Genomic DNA, 24031 nt, shown 5'->3' with positions numbered 1-24031 from the left:
TGATCTCTCACGGTACCGATGTCTTGAGATTTATTTTGACACGGATAAACTAAAAAAAAATAACAAGTTAGAAGAAGAAGAAGAGGAGGAGGAAAAGAGAAAGGACTTAGTCTTTTAAAATGTCTCGAAAAATTTTTCAATGGATTCTTTGGGAGATTTATTTTTTGTTTTGCCTTTGATTTTGTTAAGCTTATTTGTATATTTATTATAATGGGAGATGTGTGTGTGTGTGTATATATATGTGAGTGTGTTATGTGTATCGACGTGTGCGGTCACGGTGAGCTGTTAAATACCGGAAATTATGGAGGAATTGAGAATGAATTGACAGTGTCAATTTGGGAGGCTAGAGATGATCGATTGTCGATTGGGTTGAGAGTGTGTGGGTGAGTGACGGATTTTTGAGCTGAATGTGAGTGTGAGTGTTTAGAGAGAGCAGGTGACGCGATGGGAGCGACTAATCACCATCGGTTTCAGATTATTTTGAAATAATGACTCGCCGTTGCGTTACTGGAAGAGGACAATCAGACGTGAGCCTGTTACGGAGGATGCTGATGATAAATCGTCCAGGAGATGACACTAACGACTGGACATGAGATGAGTTTGATAGCTTAGTCTCGAAATATTTTAGAAAAAAAAATTTTTTTTTTTATCTCGACATTTATTTATGGAAATTTAATTTTACTCATGAAAAATATTTTTATAATTTTAGATTTTTGAATTTTACGAACTTTCAAAATCATTTTCCGTCTCCTAATTATTTTTTGTATTTTAAAATAAAATAAAAAAGTTACTAAGTCCGTGTCAACGATCAACGAACCCGTTGACAAGAGCCCATTAAACGGCTCTCCGAAACTAATCCACGTCGTCAAAATGCCCTACCGTATCCCGATCCCGATCCCCGATTCTTCATCCTCGATCCTCTGACCACTAAATCTTCACTCATACATCAGAGCAAGATCCTCAGATATCTCATATCAACACACCTCAATCCCCATAAAATTAAATAACAAACATTTCCTCATCTACCACAGCTTACATTACACTTAATGACCACCACATATACAAGAAAGTATGATAGTGATGACTTATCAATGACCCGACTGCTAGGTTTCGATGATGCCCAACAAAAACTTATTAAAAGACCAAGAGCTCATCATATATATTTTTATAAAACCCTATTTGTTCCTCAATTTATGATAACATTAAATATACAAGCTATAAATATATACAAATATATATGTTAGTCGGTAATTTAATTTAAAAATTACTGACAGTTCATTAACTGCAGAGAAACTAATTAATTAGAGACTTTAATTCCCATTTTTTTTTTCATTTACTGTACCTGGGGTAAAATGGGATGCTATTTTTTCGACAAAAAAATTTTGATTATGATTTTTTAGAAAAAATAGGGAAAGTTGATCAGTAAGAAAGAATAATGATGTGCCATTTTACCCCAGGTTCTTATATATACATACATATATGTAAGGCGTATAAGTATTTTTTGGTGAGGAACATTAAAAAAAAGTCATAATAAATAAACTGGAGACAAACACAAACTCGAGCATCAGCATCAGAGAATAAATGTAGAGGGTGGGAGAAGTACGCGGTGTAAACATCTTTACTGGCGATACGATAACTGTAATGCATTTATCGACTAACAATATGTGTGTGGATGTATCAAGTAGACTGGTCTTGGTGTAGGATATTATCGCGCCACCATTTTGTCAGTTGATTATTTCGCTCATTCGATTACGCGGGTACGCGAGTCGAGTCGAGTCGAGGCGAATCCTATCCGCGTCTCCGCGTGTCTTGCTCTCAGTTAATTTCGTTTAGTGTTTCGGGTTTATCATTATTGTCAGATATATCGTAAAACTATAAATTTTTTTTATTACAAAATCTAAAACGGCTTTTTAACCTCCGGTACTCGACTTATCTGATGATATCTTAATTTATTGCCTGAGATTATTAATTAACTACGCGTTGTTTTTTTCCTGATTAGATTTCTTTTTTTAATTGCGCTCGGCTCTAATTTTTTTATTTTTCAGATACTCCAGATTTATTACTTTTTTTTTTTTTTTAACATTCCCTTGATAATTTTTTTTATTCTTGAAAAAAAAAAAAAAAAAAAAACTAATTCCGGTTATGAATTAATTTTTGATTAAAATTAAAATGAAAAATTATCAATAATTAATTTTAATAAAAATTTTAACGACACAAATGGAAAAAAAAATGCTACCCATTGATAAAAAAAGTAAATTTATAATTTCAATGAAAAATCTTTATACGGGTACAGAAATATGAAGACATAATTATTTATTAAAATAAAAAAATAAAAAATATTGAGTGAGATAGCAGAGTTGAGGTAATGGAGGATAAGTTTAACGTGAGACGTCCCACGGCGAAGGTGAAGGTGTACACGGTCAGCGCTGTCCCGCGGGCCACGTATGACGATGTATCACGCGCCCTGAAACGCGCATACTATCCTTAGAGGGTATATTAGTCACCCCGTTGCACTACAGCTAGACGCGATTGAAAAACAAGAAACAAGAGAAATTTTAAATAAACAACTGAGCAAAAAATGGCAAAGTCTCTTTCAAGTTCACCCTGACCACACTCACAAGTACACGTAAAATTTAGTCGCTCGCCATAAAGTAACTAAACCCATAATAATAATGGTAATAAAGGTCCCCCTTAGGAAAGTAAGGAGGGGAAATACTTGACGGGGGTTAAACTCGCCTCACCACCTTGACATTTTAATTTATTATTATGTCTCTCTTACCCACTAGTTATCAATTTTATTTTTTCTCTCTCGCTCTTGAGTGTTTTTATTTATTATTTATTATTATTAACATTATTATCATATTAGTTATTTTATTTTATGTAGAAAAAATTTTTTGTCAATTCATAAATTTTTTCAATTGCGCTCATATCTGACATTGATTTTTTTTTTGTAATTAAAGTTGGGTAAAATGGTCAGTTGAAATTTTTTTTTACTCATAAATTAATAAATTTTCAATTTATAGTTTGTTTATTATTTACTTTAATTAAAGGGTCAATAAGTCATGGGGTAAAATGGACAATTGAAAAATTTTAACTGAAATAAAAAATGATGTAACCATTTTACTCCCACTCAATTTAAATTCACCAATGAAAATTTTAAATTACAAATAAAAATTTCTAATGACCATTTTGCCCCATGAGAATTTATATTTTATTACAATAAAGTTTTTATATAATTAATTGTAAAATTTTCAAATATTCTATGACCATTTTACCCCCATACCCTCATATTTTTACTGACAATTTATAATTTTAAAATTTTGCTTTTTTTTTCAATTAAAAAAAAAAAAATAAAAATAAATAAGACATATTTTTTTTTGTAATGATATTATTTTTAAAATAAAACTAACAATGTCAATAATAATAATTAGTAATAATAATAATCAATAATCTAATTTACGATAATTATGGTAATAATAATATATAATTTTTTCCATATATATTTATATATATATATATATTTTCTATTTTTCACATTCAAAATTATGTACAGAAAGTTTATTAATTTTTCACTTGATTTTTTTTCATTTATTTTACAATGTGTACACAAGTTTATTATTTTTCTCAACTCTTGTACATTAAACCCGTCCTAAGATATAATATTTATATTTATATATATTCATATTTATATTTTTTCTTATACATCATACATCAATATATACATACATGTATTTATGCATTTATTAATATGTATATATATATTGATAAAAAATATTAAATTAGATGATTGCAGCCGCCGTGACAATTAATAATAATCATAATAATAATGTCGCCCATCTTTACTTATTTTGTTAATAACATTATTTAGTAATTAATTTACTTAATTAATTAATTAGTAATTATATTATAAAAATTTTTTTTTCGATTCCAACTCCCACATTATCACAGATATAAATTAATCAATTTTTTTTTATTATTAATTATTAATTAATTATCAATTTTTTAAATTTCTTCTCACCAGAGTTTTACGGAATATAAATATCAACTTAACTAACAAAATAAAACTGGACAGATTTATTTGATTTAGTGGCTTGTAATTTTTTTTTTTTTTTTTTTTTTTAATTCCTTAAGAAAATATAAATAATTTGTTTACATAATTTATATTTTAAGTGCGAGATTATTATTTAAGATAAAATATTACAATAATAATAATAATAGTAATAATAATGATAATAATAATAATAATAATAATAATAATAATAATAATGATAATTAATGAATCATGACGAATACGCATCCCCAATACCAATAGCGATATATCGATAGCGAGACCGATTATCGAGTTCACTTATGTTAGGCTAGTGTGGATTTATTAACACGTGGGTGAGATGGGAGATGTGGGGATGGCCACGGGGTATAATGGGCAACACTCGTACATGGTAAACGGCGACATGTTTATGTCGTAATTATCGCTTAAAGTACACTGTCACTTAATAAGCTATATTGCGGGGACTACTGTGTTATGTATTTTTTTTTTTTTTTAATTACAATATTTCAGTTTGAGGTTTTGTTTTTTGATTATTCACTTATGGATTTCGCGTTTTGGAGCTGCGAATTAGATTTTTTTATGATTACGCCTGTAATTTTGGTTTTAAGGAAATTTTTGTTGATACAAAAGTTGTAGATTATGAAATTCCCTTTCTAATGACCTATTTTTCGGCCTACTTTCGTTAACTAGTTCCCTAGTTATAATAAAAAATAAACTTTTGAAATTAATATAGATTTTGGATTAATAACTATATATACTTATCAAAATGGCTGTAACTTTTAAACCATTGATTTTATGGAAATTTTCAAAGAGATCAAAGTTGTAGAGGATAAAATTTCCTTTCTAGTGACCTACTACTTTTTCCAAATTTTCCAATATTTTCCAAAGAAACGCCTAAAACAAATTTCTCAAATTTTCAATTCCCGCAAAATATCAAAAGAAACCCCCAACTACAAAAATCCCCATAACTCCCAAAATATCTTTCGTACGAAAATTTTCACAGATACCAAAATCGTAGCTTATTAAATTTCCTATCTATCCATGTGCTTATCAACCCTCTTATCCCAATTACTTTACTCGTACAGGCGCCCGAGCTCCAAAAACTGAATCCAAAAATAAATAACCATCAGCATTCTGCATTTAAATAATTATATAAACAATTAAATGTACTCGACATTAACTGGTAAAGCTTTGAACGGGTGTCAATAAAATATTATGATATTTATTAGCTGAAAATGGACGTAATTGTTTTTATTAATAACTATAGGCTCGTTGTTTTATTTGCCAATTTAATAAATATAATACAGAGTAAACCATCAAGAGCAATATATATCACTCCCAATTATTCAATATATATCTATATATATTAGTGTTGCCATTTGCACGTATCCCGATATATTTAAATACTCTTTTCCCAGAGAACGATATACAATTATAATAATTAATTAATTAAAATTTATTACTTTTATTTTATGTAACAAATTAAAAATAAAAAAAAAATAATAATTAGCCGTCTGGCAAATAAAGTTTGTTGTGAGTCCATTTGAAAATGGATTTTCGTATTTTATGGTGAGACATAGAGCACGCATGCATAGCATACAAGCATACGTTGACGTTAATCTCTAACTCTCTTAATCCCTTTTGGACTAATCCGGTATTCACACGGCTCACTCTCTCTCTCTCTTTCTCTCTCTCTCTCTCTCTCTCTCTCTCTCTCTCTCTTTATTTCGCTGTCGCTCTTAAGCATAAGGTCTTTTAGATTTTTTGTTCGCTCTCTTTCTGTCTGTACATCGCACATGTAATAGTAAAGTACATTCTCCGTACGGTTGTATGGTTGTATACAATCTCGTTGGTTCGTTCGCTCGCTCGCTTTTAACTGAACTGTAAACTGTACTGTGAGGATTTATATAAAGGTAAAAGTATAGACGGACATAGTATAGACACACGACACACAACGTGAACGCACAAATACAGACACACACATACACACACACACAGACGGAGATGGAAAAACGGTACGGAGTCAGCTCGTCGTACTATCAATATCTCCTTGTGTCTTATTATCTCCTGGTATGTGTTGTTTTTCTTTTTGTTTTGGTTGTTGTCATCCTTACTTTACATTTTTTATTTTATTTTTACTTTTTATCCTGTTTGTTGTTTAGAGACTTTCATTTTATCTGAAACAAAAAATTATTGTTTGTTAATTTTATTGGTTCAAAATTAAATAATTATATTGTTGAGGCAAGGGTTTGACAGGAAATTTATTCAACTATCGATCAATTATTTATATTATTATTATTGTTATTATTATAAACAAATTTTAATTTTTTTTTTTGGACATTTATATATTTAGTATTTAAAAGTTTAATTGTGACTAAAGTATTGAAGATATGATAAAAATTAATGAGAACAAATTTGTAGAGAATTAAATTTCCTATAAATTTGTTATCATAAATTTTTGACGTATCTTCGATACTTTGGCCAGTATCTTGATTTGTTGATAAAAAATTTTGGAGCGCTAATTTATTTTCCCCAGGTATCTACTCAGTACTTAAATTTAAATTTCTGACTAAACTATCAAAGATACGATAAAAATATATGAGAACAAACTTGTAGGAAATTAAATTCTGAATAAAAAAGATATGAGTAAATTTTAGCGTAAAGTCAATAGTTTACGAGATATCTTTATTTAAGTAGCAGATAAAATAATTACTTGAGAAAAAAAAATGAATTTCTAGTTTGAAAGATAATTATATATATATTTAAATACGAAGTATGTAAGGAATAAATGAAGGTTGTACAAGTGAAGGTGCGAAGTGTTAAGTACACATGGAATAATAATCGACAACTCGGAATCCTCGCACGTGAGCGATTAATATTCAATATCATGAGCCGACATCGCGAATGTCACGCGCCCGTACCCGTACTCGTACTTCAGTTGTACTTGTACTCTATACTCTTACAATTACCGTAGTGAAAAAATGAGACAGAGGAGGTGGTAAATAAGGATGAGGATAAGGAGAAGAAGGAGGAGAGCCAAGTTATGTATCTTCGGATAGCCGGGGAGCATAGCGTGCAGCAGGACCGGTTTTTAGCGAACCGCGAGGAAGAGGGGGCGGGGGTGGGAGCGGAATCGAGCGCGGATGACATTGCGCTCGACTCTCTACTCGGCGAAGGAACGTCGTAACGTGTAAATGCTTGTTACTAGAGCACTTAAGCCGGATATAAGGGATAGGCGGTCTCTGGATAGCTCTACCATCCATGTTACCTGTGACTTATATCTCTGTATATTCAACAGTTACTACATCCATATCCGAAGATAAGGGTCCGACTCAGTGGTAATTAATTTTCTTCAATGGCCCATCTTTTTCTTATACCTTTTTTTTATTTTTTTTTTTTAGTGATGGAAATGGCGGGAGTTATAAATATTTAGTACCACAGAATTTATAAGATTTTTTTTTTTAAATTATTGAAAATAATTAACTGGGATTATTATTTTTATTTTTAATTAAAAAAAAAAAAAATTGCACATATAGTTTTTAAAATTTTCTACATGTGCATTTTTTTATTTTTATTAAATTGTTGAAAAAAAAAATTTTAGCTCTGTCCATTATTTAAAACCTTTTGTACGAGCTCGAAAATAAAAAAAAATTCAATAAATAAAAAAAAATTAAAAACAAGCCAATAACTTGTCAGCAAATCCATCCGACTCTCGTCCTTTATTTTTTCTATCACAGATAAAAAAAATCTAAACGCATGTACAAGAACAATACGCCGTCTAATAAATAAAATCCGTCATCGATTATCCCGATGGAACTCGGGTCTAAAAAAAATATTATTGTGATTTACGACGGCATTATGTCGGTGATTACCTCGGGATATTTCACAATAGACGGCCCCGTCCGTGGCTGAAGTCAGTTGACATAATCGAACAATCGCCGTCGACGCTAAATGCCGAGTGCGAGGATAAGGACCCGAGAGTTGTTCTATCACTTATAGTCTCAGTCCCAGTCTCAGTCTTGGAAGTTATTCCACGTAATAGGACAATTCATCAGCGCCCGTGAGAGTCGTTAGCGCGACTATCATCTCATTTGTCTTAATGTTTTAAGTCCTCACTCCAGCTGTCGTTCTCCAAAGCAAACTTCAGACAAACGATTTATCCGTAATTAAATAATAATAATAATAATAATAATAGTTATTACTGTAAGCTCCGGGTTCTTGTAAAAGAGTTTTAGTGTAAAAAATATAATTTTAAAAATCCCATTTCCATATTGACTTTGAAATAGTCTGGGATCACGAATAAGAAACGGGTTTACCACTTGTTGCGCGGCGAAACGTGTAATTCGTTGACGCTCCGTGTTCATTGAACTGTTCCGAAAACGAACCCATCGTTTCATCGCGACTGTTCTCTTTTATATATAAAAAAAAGACAAGGAATTAAGTTTAGTTAAGAATAAAAATAAATAAAATAAACATCGAGTACAAAGAGGACTAAAAATAGAGTAGTGGGGGGAGGGGAGGGGGAGAAGAATTTGTGAAGAACGGGACGTTGGTGGTGTTGGTCTTGGTCTTGGAGTCGGACTTGGACTCAGGTCTCAGGTATTCGCGCCTCCTCAGAGGCATTTCCTTAACTCGTGGGACAAAGAAGGTCCTGGGAGGACAGAATGGCCGCGGGTATCTCAGAATCCGCTTGGCTGGGACTCTGGCTCGGGCTTGGGCCAAAGGATTTATTAAGGGAGACCTAACCCATCCACCCGGAATCCTACGATGGGTAGCCGTTACCAACACACGCTCGAGATATTTCTAGTAAGAACCCAAATTTTATGCAGATCTACGGCCTACGGGTCTTCCTCTTTGCCTGTACCTGTGCCTTCATCTTCACCTTCACCTTCTCCTTCCCCTTCCCCCTCAAAACTTTCTCTCTCTCCATTTTAAAGTTAATTTGTTTGTTTTTGATGTTACATTTTATTGTCGCGGCAAATTTTTTTTTTTATGATTATTTTTTAATTGCAATAACTGATGGCTCAGATTTTTATTTTTGTCGGAATTTTTCTGAGGTACCGCTAAAAAAAATGGCCAGTGATTTTTAAATAAAAATTTAGTACTGCAAATAATGAACTGAGGCAATTAGCAAGAATGTTATTAAACTAAATGCCTCTCTCGAAATCCGTAAAACAAAATTGTAGCGAGCGGTAATTGGAAATATTTTACAAGCTAGCATGTACTCGCGTACTGCACAGAAATATCCCACCGATGGGATCACAATTAAATGATGTGATCAGAAGGCCCGGATCAGCTCAGTGGGCATTGAACCGGGCTCGTATCGCCGGGAGCAACGGCAGCTCAGGTCCGCCACCCGCAATCGCCCACACGGCAATTAGATATCCCCTTACTAATTGCCAATTACCTTGAGTCTACTTTTTCCTTCTCTTCTCCTCTCTTCTCTCTTGGATCCTGTGGCCCAGACTAAACAAACCCGCCCCCGGTCCACCCTGCCGTCAATTAACACCGCTAAATATTTTCCCAAACTTGCAAAGGTGAGCCACAAAAAGCCTTTATTTGGGTAAATAAATTCCGATACCCGTTCGCCGAGAATCTGCGGGTTAAAAATACCGATTATTTCAAAATGCTTTATATCTGGCCCAGCATAATAACTTGGGAGCGTTGAGTGGCGAAAATTTCTCGGATGAGCAAAAAAAAGGTGGCAGAAACCAAGAGCGTGGACTGAGGACTGAGGACCGAAGACCAGCAACTGGGGACCGGGGACTGAGTAAGAGGACGTTCTCGATCGTCTGAGCCGACGAGCAGAGGTGACGACAGCGAAAACTAGTTTATTCGAGACGTGACTATAAATTAGGATCAGATTGCCACGAGATAAGGACATCCAGCTAACACCCGGTCTTCCATTCGGGCAAGATGTCTCGAAACGAGCCTCTCTTTTTTCATTTTTTTATTTTTATTTTTTGCTCCCTTCCTTTCTCTTCTCTTTCTCTTGCTTTTGCTCTTTTATCCTCGGCACCTATTACCATTTCTATTCTCTAATTTATTTTATTACCAGAGTTATTAATCTCAGGCTGTATCTATAATCCTGTTCCCTCGTCGAAAATAAATCCGCGATCTAATGCATCAATGGCTCTCAATAAAATAATAACAGAGTTGGGTTTTATTATTATTTACGCAACAGTGACTACGATATACTCCTGCCCGATCCCTGCCCGATCCTGATGTTGTTTAATTTGGTGATGATAGTGGCCTAGGTATCCGAGCTCCGAGGGATCTTTGAATATTTTAAAAACCGAAAGGACGGATAAAAAATATAAAATGAGATAGTTAAATATTTCCAGCTTACCTGAAGAGCCGAGTCCCAGGTTAATCATTCAAGATCGGTAGGTGTTAATTCCTAAACTGGTGACACAAATCCACTAGCCATAGATTGTGATCTAGAATAAATAAAGCTTAGAGTAAAGGTCATTTTATAAAAGAGTATAAATGCATGGGTGAGCGCTGGGTTGTTGTGGTTGTTGTTATTGATGGTGGCAATGGTGGTAGGGAATAAAAAATAAAATGAAACTAAAGAATCAACTTACTCTTTGTAGAAGGGTTTGAACGCAGTAGTGGCTTCGGTGGCGAGACTGGCAGCAGTCTGCTGGTGAAGGCCGTTCTGGTTGACGAAGGTCTCCTTGTGGGGACTCTGCAGTCTCGAGCCGAAGGACGAGGAGTTGCTGCTGACGGAGGAGCCCGAGCTGGAAGATAAGTACCCGGTGTTGCTGGAGGCGAGGATCGTGTTGCTGGGGTAGTGGTTATTCGGGGTGCTGGGATTACTGGTGACCGCGGTTGTGTTGATGCCACCAGGGCAGTAGGCCGCTGCTGCTGGAGCTGCTTGGATCACACCATTGGGCGTCGCCACTTTCATGTTGGGTGGCGTTTGGGGTGGCGTGTCCGTACCAACTTCGGGAAACCCCACCGCAGCGGCACTGGACGATGCGCTGGACGAAGATGCCGAGGAAGAGTTTGGGTTATAGTGGAGCTGGTTCCCGGAGCTGAGGAACCCACCGTACCTGGAGACGTTGGAGTAGGGGGTGGCTGCGGCTGCTGAAGGACTCATCGAGGTAGCTGACGAGGGAAGGGCGAAAGACGTGAGTCCACCGAGACCAGAGTTGTCATTTGGCCCAGAGGGACCCAGTTGCCAGGGCTGCCCGGTGTTTTGGTGGTGGTGAGGATTGTGCTGCTGGAGTTGATGCTGCTGCTGTTGCTGCTGGAGACCGTAGTGGTGATGGTGGAGGTACTGCTGCTGCTGATGGTGCTGATGCGCGTGAGGATGGCTGCTAGGTGGAGGAGTCTTGCAGGCCGCGGTGTCAGCCAACGACCAGATCTTGGGTTTCGTCGCGGGAATAGGAACTCCCGCTTGGCAGTCAGATTTAACTCCCTCTTCCTTGAGGTGGTGGTCTTCTCCTACGTAGCCTTGATGATGGTGGTGATGATGGCTGTGGTGCGGCATGTGGTGATAGCCCATGTCACCACGCGCTCGAGGGTCATCTTCCAGGTCCAGGTCGTCCTCATCCTCCAGGTCTTTTTCGTGGTGCATGTGCTCGGCCTTGACGTGTCTTATCGGCTCTGGAAACACAAAGAACTTGTTTAGTGGGGATTACATTTATGATGGATTTTTGATTAATGGGAATAGCAAAAGGAATAAAGAGATGGGGACACTCGGTAGCGGGAATTATAAGTGGTTTTAGTTATTTGAGAGTGAGATCAACTTGTCGGCTTGTGTGGAGCTTTAAAAATGTACGTAGACGACACTTAATTGAGGGGCAAAGACGATAAGCCAGAGATATATCCCCGGGCTCGTTAATTATTGGTGAGGGTCTAAGTGTGCTCGGCTCAATGGCAATATTGCCGTTAATGGTTTATAGTCCCTGGTGTGAAAGCGACTCGGGTATGCGTGTCATTGCGGGGCCGGTGAAAAGACCGAGGAAGAAATGGACTGGGGAGGGTGTCGTCAGCATCAAGGAAAAAAGGAAGGCATTGAAGAAAGTGGGAGATAGAAATCGCGGGTGAAAGTGAAAAATAGCAAGTGCGAAAACGAGGGGAGAGGAGGGAGAAGAAGAGGGTTTTCTTCACCAGGGTGAATGGTTGGGTTTGCTCATTGAGAGCTAAGCCGTAAGGGATGCTGTGAAAAAAACCGGGGAGCGAAGCCTGCAACCACTTTGGGGAGCACGAGAGATTTGAGATCCCCTTGGGCTTCCTCGATATCTTTTTCCTACTCTTTTTATTTCCTTCTTCGTCTTTTTTTCTTTTTGTTCAACGTCTGCTCACTCGTTTTCAGTCCGCTCTCTCATTCTCTCACCCCGTGTCTCTGCTCTCTGTATCCCTCGGCGGCCCTTACCACTTTTCTCGTCTTTTTGTTCGGAAACACCAACGACTTACACCCGAGTCCATTCGCACACTGCTCACTGATGCACCCACACTGAGTACAACCTCAGCACGAGTTGTATATTTTGTCATTGTCTTTCTCTCGTTGATTTAATGGGAACGAGGAGGTTGTATCCCAAGGCACTCGGAGCGTCCCGACTGTCTGAAAGGGCGGGCGGCCAGCCAGTCAGTCAGGGGTGAGAATTTCATTAAGAGGTTCGAATGAGTTGCCAGAGGGTTTAGTTGATGGCTCGTCAAGCGATAATTCCCCAAGCGAAGAGATCTGCCTCTACTGCTTCTACTTCTGCTTCTGCTTCTACTGCGGCTGTCTCGCTCCCTTCAATCCAACTAGACATCCAGCGCAAGGACAGAGATCTGCCTAGAGAGTTTTGTGGGCTTTTGGGGTGCAGTTACCCCTTATAAAACTGAACCTTATGGCTCAACTAAACAGATACTGCCACAAGTGGCTCTTTAACTTTTGACCTTCTGTTATCACCCATTAATTCCATAATTAATATCTGTTCAATTAATCGCTGAAGCCTGAGATTGCTTAGCAAAGTAACGTATCGACAGCAACAGGAAGTGCTGACATTTAATAGACATATCAACAGAACCAGCAGAAATATCTACGCAGAACTGGACTGGAGTACGTCCAGTACTCAGTCTGGCCGCACCCTCGCACTCTTGCATTACTCTGAGAGCATGCGAGTGTGTTGTGTACACCGACGGACCTACCAGTCCGTTTGCCATTTATATATCTATATCTATATATATATGTATATATGAGAGAGGTATAGAAGCTGGTGGTGTGAGGAAGGGAATGGGAGCTAAGCCCGAACCCAAAGGCCATTAATCTCTTGGCTCGGCAACCCGCAACCCGTCACTGTGTTTACCCACATGTGAACCATTATGTCCACCGCCGCGACACAATCCTCATCTCACTTACTTTGAATTCATTGCGAATTTGGAATTTCTCGGTGGTGATATGCTGACTAGTTTGCGGTTTAAATATTTCATAATGTCTGGTATTACATGCTAAGACTTTGCTCTTCAGTTAAATCCCCGGCAGGTTAGATGGGAACGAGTCAGTTTGGTCCTTCGAGCCTCACTTGCCATTTTTTAATACTCCCAGCTCATCAAGTAATTGCCTAAAGGTTTTAATTTTATTTTTTACCCACTCTGGGAAAGTGAGCTTAGACAAGCACGAAATTTTTTAAATTTTTTCCGCGCCAAATTATATAAAAGTTAAATTTCGCGGGGAAGTGAGGTTAGGTACTGTAAACTGGGCACTAATTGGAATTCTTGGAGTAAATATGATGAAATTATTACCATTGTCATCAAGGCTGCGTTGAGAGTCGTCTCCGACGCGGTCACTCCGGTGCTCACTGCCCATCTCGTCCTTGTCTTTGTTATCTTCCGAGTCGGTGAGTATCGCGTCATCGTCGTCGTCGGTTTTGTTCTTGGGCTCCCACGTCATTTTGTTCTCCTTCTTAAGTCTTCTCCTCGCGTTGGCGAACCACGTTGACACCTGGGTGAGGGTCATCTTGGTGATAATTGCCAGCATTATCTTCTCCCCCTTCGTCGGATAAGGATTCTTCTTGTGCTCGTTCAGCCAGGCCTTCAAAGTCGCCGTCGATTCCCTGGTCGCGTTTTTCCGACGTGCCGCCAAATCGTACCCGGCTCCATACCTAAAAGACAATTCACCATTTAGAATAATTCAATGAAATAAATAAAGAAAAGTATAAGCGCACACATCCCTATCTTATTTATTGGCCTAGTCATTCTGTTGTACTGAGGTAATGCCAAAGTATCAGTCAACTTGTGGGTGGATTATCAGAATAAGATAGCGTGGGTACTCCAGCTACCCGAGCCCCGAAGTTTAATGTGACAGGATAACAGTATCATCTGAAAGCTAAATCTAAGTCTACTTATATGTATCAGAGAAGTCTGTATCCGAGTATTGACTGACACAATTTAGGAAGTTACTCTTCTAGAGGATGATTTATCCAGTTGAATCCATATACTCGTTGGAGATTCAACCAGGGTGGTGAGTAGTGCGCGGATTCCCCAGGGATTTAATAAAGTAGCTGGTGAGAAAGACAGAGTGGGCTTTTATACTCAGAGTGAGTGAGTGGTTGCATGTGTCGCGCTACGGGGAAACACGCCCTCGTATCTATAAAGCCTTCTTCTCTCGCCCTAAACCAGGGCGTCATCCTATCGTAGGGTGATACGCGGCAAATGTATACGGAGAATAAACCACCCTCGGCAACGCGTTGTCGGCGTGATTCCATCGAGGCCGCACTCTATTCACTCTACACACTCTGCCTCTACCTCTGCTCCCATCCTCTATACACTAGACTCTATATTCTGTACTCTATACTAAAGTCTACCCAATAGAGCTATTTCCAGCCCGCTCGCTCTCTCGCCGATCGCCATGTTCGTCCAATCTATCTCTCTCCAAGCGGTAATGGCGATTCGATCGATCCCCTTCATCTCGACACCCACGGTATTATAGCTTGGCTGTTATACACACGATACCAAGTGGCTCGTAGAGGCTACTGCCAACTGAAATACCCATTCAATGAGTTTCCACAACGGGGGTCGCCTGAGAGTTGACGATCACTACATCTACTTCTACATCAACATCTACATCTACATCTACATCTACATCTACAACATCTACGAGTATTACTGTAGCCAGGGACAAACTAAAACAGGAATAGAGCAACACAAAAACACACAATGCCGGTCTGGTTTACGGGATATGAGGCAACCCACCGTGACCATACATTCCTACCCTCATTCAATTTGGATTTGGATTTTTTAGCCTCATAAATAAATACATCAAGCAGATGTGACCCACTTGTGTGAGTGGATCTGATTTGGTAGCATGATAGTCTCCTACTGTATAGACTCGGGTTCGGCATGAAAGATAAAAAACAAAAATAATGAATATCAAGATGATGGATACGGCTAGTGGAGCGATAAATGCCGTGGGTGTCGAAGCGATAAATCAGATCCCGAATTGCTTTTGAATTAAATAAGACAGCTACTTTTCGGACCAAGCAGATCCTAGAAGAGAGCTGCCAGTGGTAGGGGTACACTGGGCACTTATCTGAAAATTATCTACTCGCGTGTCCACTTATCTGTCGAGTAGAAACAGACATTGGCGGTAAGACATCGGTAGAGTTAACTTACTTTAGTTGAGAACTTTCTCCGCTCGAAATGGATGAAAGTTTGATGAATTGCGGGCTGGGTTGTTAAGTCAGAGACGATTTGTTTGGGTAAATACAAGAATTGCGATAAGTTCTCAGAGGATCCAGCGAAAGAACGGAGTGGGCTTGAAATGGTGTCGGTCTGTTACGTTCGGGAAACTTTTGTCGGAGCTGCTGGAATAGATGTGAAGGAGAATGAGCAGGAGGATGAGAAGCAGGAGGAGGAGGTGATGAAGAAAAGAAAGTATAAGGTGGTTTCACCCTCTATTAAACGTCCCCGACAAGGGAAAGGCGGCCACCGAGCTGTTCCTTTCCAATAAAACCGCTTGCTCGCTCGTGCTCTCGCAAACTCAAGTTAGTATAGGATGAAGATGAGGATAAGGAGGAGAAGGTGGGAGGGGAGCACAGAAGGAGGGAAAAAGCTGGACTGAGGCAAGGGAAACGCAGGGGCAGGCATTAAACCTGGTGCCTCGACCGGGAAATCAATCGACGCCATTATGTGTACTCTCGCTCGCTCTGAGGGAATAGAACGGATTATCTGGGAACTTGGGTAAAAACTTAATGAACCTTACTCGGGTTTTTATACATCCTGACCAAGAAATTTACTTTTAATGCCGCGTTATCAATAACCCTGGTTTACTGTACTACACTCCGGTGATTAATTTTTTTCCTTAAAACTGTTTGCCTTTTTTCGGAGTCTGAATCGGGCATAAATTCGCCGGGGAACAATTGCAGTTAAACATTTTGTCCAAGGTTGTATACAACAATAAAATAAGCCTTTGTGTGGTATGGAAAAAAGGCTGAATGTCGGAATAAATTGAAACTCAAGGACTTGAGCAAACGGTTATTTGTATGCCGGTGGGCAATAACGATATGGAAGCTCGAGTTTTTACGGGACGGGAGGGACTCGTTGGCGAATGGATGTAACATGTGTGTGGTACTTGACTGGAAATACCGTCCACTTGAACGGACTCATTACGGGGCTGCATGGTCATGTCGATCTCGAAAGGTTAACCAATATTGGTACTTGGTAATTGCAGTTTCGGGAGCTCATGAGCGCTTTACTCGACATTCGGGGGAATATTTAATACATGATGGGTTAAGGTATTGCTATTGCTGCTCTTGCTGTTGTTATTATTAATAATAATGGAATAAATATTGCGAGCGAGATTAACACGATTTACATTTGAGCGTGAAATAAGAGGAATAAAATAAAAGGCTGAGTATTGGAGCAGCCGTGAGAGCTTTTCACGGTCGGAGCTAAAGTAGAGAAAAAAAATAAAAAAAAAAAAAAAAAAGTTAAAAAGGTGCTGCTGGGGGCAACCGAGCTGTCGGGATGAGGTAACAAACGCAATATATGTGTACCATGGAAAAAATTCCGGGGATTTTTATTCCTCTATAAAACCTTTTATCATGCATGTATAATGTATTAAACTTACGTTGAAAAAGGTATTAAATAACAAACTAAATTAAGTGCAGAATATATATGTCCGCATTATTATTACTATTATTATTGTTATATTTATTAGCTTATTATTTTTGACATCGAAATATACTTTGGATAAAAGCAGCATATAGGGTTCGGGTGGGTTGCGGGTAAGGATAATTTTTTAATCCCGCTGAAAATTTTATGCCGAGAAAAAATTTTTCGAAATTTATTTTTTATGCTAATAAGAGATTACAAATATGCAGGGTAGGCTATGAATTTTTTTTTTAATTATATTTTTATTTTTTATTTATGGAGGGAAAGGAAAGAAAAATTTTTGTGAAACGAAATTTGAATATGGCGGCGAAATTTGTGATAAAATAAAATTAGAGCTGATATTTTCGAAAATAAAAATTCCGATTGTTTTAAAAGTTCTAGGAAAAAACATAAACAAAGAAAAAGTTATATAAATATATACATATATATAAGTGAACGGGTGAAAGATGAGGAACATGAATGAAGAGGAAATAACGAAGGCCGGTTTTGAGGCCTAGGTATTATTAAGCAAGTAAATTAATAGCGGCTTGTGGAGTAGACTGGCTGGTGAAGAGGCTCCGAGGGTGGATTCAACGATAAACAATGCCCAGTAGAGTCTCTCCATACTCTCTCACCTCACACCTTATTCACCCCTCGCTTCTCGCTTGTCGTCCCTCTCCCCAGAATCTACACACAGAAGATACAAACGATACAAATGTAGAGCTTGTGGGAGGAGGGACCAGAGCAAACCCACCGTGAGCACTCGGTGTACGGACAACACACGAGGGTTGCCAAGCAAAGCAACCAAGTAAAGCACCTGTGGGAGCAACTCTTGCGTGTATGTAAGGGTGGGCGTGAGTATAGCCTTGATAATAACAATAGTCTACCAGATGATGATGGAGGTGCCAGGATACCTTGCCATGCTGCTCACTCTCTTTCTCTCTCTCTCCTTCCCTCGGCATCTACACATGTCTCTGCAGAGGTGTGGGTGGCTGGTGTCAGTGTAAAGGTGAATAAAGAGACAGAGCCAGAGCCATAGACTGAGCCAGAGGAAGAGGGAGCAGAGCAAAAGAGAGAAAACGGAAAACAGACAAGGAGAGATCGAATGCGAGAGCGGTGAACCGGCGAAACCCCGGGATAGGAGAGGAAGCCAATCAATAAACTACTCACTCTCTTGTTCTCTTCTATCTTTGTCGTGTTTAATGATACTAGTACATACCAGTACCAGTACCAGTACCAGCAGTTGCTGCTAGGCTGCAACCTATTCTCTTTAATCAGAACCACAGAATATCACCAGCACAGAATAAGAGAACTGCCTGAAGAATTTAAATTTATAGATTTCATTTTTAGATTCTCCTTTTTTTTCCCAATACAAGGACTACGCGAGTGGCAAACTTATAACCAGTTAACAAACTCTTTTGTCTACGCCCACTCTTCTCAATCCTTTGGCTTCTATTTATTGTTGTTCTCTTCTGTTATGTATTCTCTATTATATATGTATATGTATAAGGCAAAGCTTGGGGATTTTCAGATTATTTATTAATTGGACAAAGTTTTATTACTAAAATAACTAGAGGCTTTTTTGGTCGCTGTCTATTGGTGTGAGGACTTCCTGGTTGTTTTTGTTGCGTTAGATCTTCAGGGAGGGGGTAAGCTTAAGTTTTAAGAGGTTATGAATTAATTATTAATTATTGGTGTGTATTGGAGTGAGAAGGAGATAACGATGGTGAGCTCGGTTTTGCTCGGGTGGGAGAAATATATTTATTGGTGTTGATATAGATGTCAAATAAAATTTTCGATACGGGAAATCTTGTTATGAGGGTCTACCAAATCCCACTTTAACGGAGTATTGGCGTTGTTATTTTAACCCTTACAGACCACACTTGAAAATCTATTACAGAATTATATTGATACTGATAAAATTTATTTTTATTCAGGTTTTTATTGTACAGTAAATATTTTATTTCAAATAAAAAATTATAAAAAAATATTTGGGAATTTTTAAAGTTGAAAAAAACATAATGATGTTAATTTAAAATGTTTTTTTGACAGGAGCAAAATTATAATTTGGTACTTTTTAGAAAACGCAGGAGTCAAAAGTTAACTCCGCAGTTAAAGAAATTTTAAAGTAAATCCAAATTTTACCAAGTATACATTTTCAAAATTTGGAATCTTATTATTGAGGCGGAGTTAATTTTTTTTGACTCCGGTATTTAAAACTCCTTGTCATGAACAAAAAATTCAAACCCATCTAAAATTGACTATCAGGAGTTAAGCTCCGGTAGAGTTAATTTTGAATTAACTTCCATTGGGTTTAAATCAGTACTTTTGACTCCGGTAACCCGGAGTCAATTTTTTTGAAACTAGCTTTCGCATATGCGAGGTATCTTACTGATTATTAAAAATTCGGTCAATTTAATTATTGACTCCGGAGTTAAAATAAACTCCGTTTTTTTTTTTTTTTTTTTTTACTTAAAACTCAATAAAATAAAATTTTATTACTGGAATATTAACAGTACATACCCATAAGCAGCAAGCGTTGGATCATAGGGGTAGTATCCAGTCGCGGCGGGTTGTAACGCCGCCGTGCCCCAGGCTGCGCCCATATCCGCCGTCATTCCCATCCCCGTTGCATCCTTTAGTCCATAAGGATTTCCCTGTTACAAACACAAATTTTTTACTCCAATGGCTTACAATAACAATCATTATTATTATTATTATTAACACGTCTTACAATAGATTAATTAATGCAGCAGCTCGTCTACACGTACAAGAATAAATTCGACACGGATAATTAATTAAGGGCTAGATTGTATTGTCAATATTTGATACAATCAACTAGCAAGTACACAGTAATATTAAATGCGAACGAGGACTACGTGACACTGTGACATGAGTATAAAATATAAATATGACTGAGAGTACAATAGCATAATATTTTTCGGTTAGTTAAAAAGATGAAAAAAAATGAGTGGGGATAAAAAAATAAATGGAAAATAAGAGAATGAGAAAAAGGTTGGCGCCAGTAAGTTTCATATTTCATGTCTGGATCTAATTCGTTCTCTTAAATTATTATTTATTAATTTCTCTGGCCTTTATTTTATTGTCCAATGCAGTCCATGTCCTCGTGCCAGAGGACAATGGAATTTACTCGCTGAAAAAATTAGTGGTTTAATTGATTGTATAAGTAGTTGAAGGCTAGAAAAGTTGAGCCTTCTTCCGGGTTAAGGGAAAACGTGGTCATGCGACAGCCTGTCTCTTGCAAGGACCTCCTAGGATTAGCAGGAGGGCATTCTCGGCGCCTTTTTATGACGTCGGGCCCGCGGGTGGTCGCCAGGACTTTAACGCTGTCGTCACGACGTCGGATTTGCTCTTTCTTATTCTACTCTCACTATACTCTGCCATGCTCTTACTTAATACTTTTATTTATATATATATATATACTTATACTTATACTCCAAAGTCTACTTTACTCCTGCACTCTCCTGCTGCAAGGATTTAAGACCCAGAGTCATGTGCATGTTGAGTTGTTCACTTCTACCCTCTTAATCCTCCGCTGATTTGTTCAAAAATTTTTTTAATTCAAATTTGGCGGCTCATAAATATTAAAAATTTTTAGTTGATAAATTAAAATAAATCGGGAGTTGTAAAAAATTTAATTTTGAGTAAAAAAATTCGAGTGTAGATATAAATTGATAATAAGTAGAACACAGACACAATCCAGCAAGTCAGAGTATAGATTATAGCAGCGTAGACTCTAATCGAATAAAATAGTAGAGATAAGATGCAATAACACGATGAAGCCGTAGTTGTTACTGGCATACTCTAGTGCGTGAGCTCGACGTCAAAGTATTACGACGAAGGTTACTACGAAGCTCGATATGTCGCCGTGCATTACAAGGAGTTGAAAAGCTCCGGATAATAAAAGATATAAATATAATAATATACAAATATGCCTGGATGTTATGAAAAATACAATTAGAATAATAAAAGTAGTAATAGAAATGGGGTATTAAAGTATAAAGAGGGATAAGAAGTCTGGTGGGGAGAGGAAGGGAGGAGAGGAGAGGGAGGAAAAGAAGGCTCGTGTACGAGTTGCCGTCCTGAGGACCACCGTGAGCGTTTTATAACATATAAGGACTCTACTCAGCTTCAACTCAACTCACTGATGCTTATTGCCCTTATTGTCGCCACGCCGCGCCGGCCATTTCATTCAATGCTAATCCGGCTCTTATTACCTTCTTATAACGCTCTCTATCCACTCGGGCTGGAGGATACCCACCAGAGGACCTGAGAATCTCAGAGAAGCTCTGAGTATACAGTAGAGAATAGAGAGGAGAGAAGAGAGGATCTAACAGATAAGAGTTCTTGAGCTTACTTACATACATACATATATATATATTATGCCCCTTTATATTATTTCCCTTTACACTTGTGCAGAAAATCACATCAATAGCACGTGTTGCCTCCTGCCTCTTCTGGACTATTATCTCTAATGTTATTTTATTTTCACAATTATGTTTTATTATTTCAAGTAATTTATACAACCCCGACTATCGAGCTGCTGTATAAATATTTATTTAAATCAAGTTAATGTAACTACATGATCTTTTTTTTTCTGAAACCGTTTTCTGGATCTTGTTGAAATTTATTTAGTTTATTTTTATGAATTTATTAATTCATAATGAGGGTTTTAGTAATTATCGGAACTTTAATGTTGAGTCTTTAAAAAAAGGATAAAAAAAATTTTATCAGATCAATTATTTTAAAGTTTATCGAGCGTACGTTAGAAGAGCGGAAAGTTGTAAAGTGAAAGTTGATTAATTTGGTTGAAATTTAATTACTGGATTTTTTTTTATAGATTTGAAGAAGTGTTGTTGAAAAAAAAAATTAGTTGATGAATTACTGGGTTTAGACGCTATGAAGTTTCCGTATAGATTTGAAGCAGTGAATTGAAAATATGAAAACTTTTTTTTTTTAAAAACTTTTACTAAAAAAAAAAAAAAAATACTGATTCCGCCTAAAGTCAATTTGTGTAAAAATTTAATTTTTTTTTTTTTCAAAATTTTTCTTTATAAATTTTTTTAACTTCAGTTTAGACTTCATTAGTAATATTTTTTTATCAATAAAAAAAAAAAAAAAAAAAAAAAAAAAAAAAAAAAAAAAAAAAAAAAATGGAGTTTACAAAAACATGGAAAAATTTTAAAACTTTGAACCAATAAAATAAATTTTCAGAATAAGACATGTTAATAAAAGCGATTTGCAAAGTAAAATCAATAAACACATCTAATAAAATTAATATATATTTTTATCGTATATTATATCTAATGTATATTAACACTCACACATAATAAAAGATATATGAGAGTAAAAATAAGTGTAAGTAATATTATTGCGATACTTTATTAAACTAGATTACTCTTAAATGATTCAAAGTTTTAGTTTTAATACCGATAAAAATCAGCAACGATAAGTTTTAACTCCCGAGTAAACTCTATTGAACATATATACAAAACTCGGGTGTATAACCGAGACTCCGACACTCGGGGGACCTTTTTGTTATCGCCGATACGACCTAATGGACTTATTATTTAATTTTAGCGTTTACTTACTATAACATCAAAATAATATGAAGCTAAATAAATATATATTTAATAAAAAAACTAATAATCTCCGACACGCTGTGATTTATTTGGTCGTAATTTATGACGATAACGAATGATATCAATCGTTATAAATTTTTTAATATTTCAAGCCTTGAGTTGGATATCAGAAGCCATTAAGATATCGCTGGTATATATTTATAAATATAAATTCAAATTTTAATTTTTAAAATGTTTTTTAATCTTAATACTTACGAGGGGTGAGTAGAAAGCGGAGCTGTCCATCCCGATGCTTGGATAAGGCCCTTGGTCCGTGGCCGAGGGCGTCGGTGTGGGGTAAGTCGAGTACGAAGACGCTGGAGGTCCCAGTCGCGGGTAAGCTCCGAGAGCGAGACGGGCCGCGCTGTCATATTGACAAGAGCAAACCGTCTGGCCAGTGACCGGGTCGGTCATCATGGGTCTCCCGTTCTCGCAGCATCCGGCCCCCGTCGAGCTGCCCACCGGAGTCTCGGCACCTCCAGAGGCACCTGGGACTGCGGTTCGAGCATTTGACGACGGGGACAACGCACTGGGACTCAATGCTCCACCTGAGGACACTGCTGGAGATGTTGCTGTCGTTGGCTGACCTCCGCTTACTAGTAACTGGAAAATTTAATTTTTAATGTTAAATTCAAAATTTTATTTTTGAAAAAGCCGCCCGTCGATTTTGTATTAAAAGAAAAATTAGTCGACTTGGGGAAGGAATTAATTTTAAAATAATAATTTTGATTTAGACATAAAAGCACGTGTTTGCAAAAAATAAAAATTAAAGTGACTATTACGAGGCATGAGGCAGTAAAAAAATAATAAAACGATAGATTTAATTTTAGTTTAAGTAAATATTAAAAGTGTTGTAACTTAATGTTTGCGAGCCGAGAATCGTATGCGGCATAAAATGAACCGTGAAATTGTCGAAGCAGATGCTAACTTTTATAGTTACGACAGATAATAAAAAATAAACGAAATGTGTATTAAAGTAAGCCATTCGGTATCAGGGATTATTCGCCATTCGCGAGTTTTCACTCCCAAACGCTTCGCGAAACAAACGGATTTCATGTCCATAGATTTACTGTCACATATCCATATTACCTTTATATCCACTATTCAATTTTTAAGTCTTTATTTTTATTTTTGGAGTACTAGTACCGACTATGGCCACTTAATACTTCATTTAAATTAATGAAAAAAAAAATACAAATTTTTAATTGCAATAAAATGTGACTGCACTGTAAAAATTACTGGAGTAAATCCA

At 37.1% G+C, this 24031-nt stretch overlaps 1 protein-coding gene across 2 annotated transcripts in view; it reads right to left on the bottom strand.

The window, feature by feature from the left end:
* Nucleotides 1–4122: 4122 nt before the first annotated feature.
* The window catches only part of LOC103575650 (homeobox protein araucan), a 44814-nt gene continuing 24905 nt past the window's right edge, over nt 4123–24031 (bottom strand). For both annotated transcript variants that reach the window (XM_014443377.2, XM_053739918.1), the window contains 6 exons: nt 22996–23382; nt 19661–19794; nt 13790–14148; nt 10636–11662; nt 10398–10488; nt 4123–6225 (listed from right to left, as the gene is read on the bottom strand). In XM_014443377.2, coding sequence (XP_014298863.1) covers nt 10449–10488; nt 10636–11662; nt 13790–14148; nt 19661–19794; nt 22996–23382 — 1947 coding nt within the window. In that variant the 3' untranslated portion in view covers nt 4123–6225; nt 10398–10448. The remainder of the gene's footprint in view (nt 6226–10397; nt 10489–10635; nt 11663–13789; nt 14149–19660; nt 19795–22995; nt 23383–24031) is intronic.

The sequence above is a fragment of the Microplitis demolitor genome, chromosome 6, assembly GCF_026212275.2.
Source record: "Microplitis demolitor isolate Queensland-Clemson2020A chromosome 6, iyMicDemo2.1a, whole genome shotgun sequence".
In the NCBI taxonomy this organism is placed as follows: domain Eukaryota; kingdom Metazoa; phylum Arthropoda; class Insecta; order Hymenoptera; family Braconidae; genus Microplitis; species Microplitis demolitor.
This window is presented reverse-complemented; position numbering and strand designations above follow the sequence as displayed.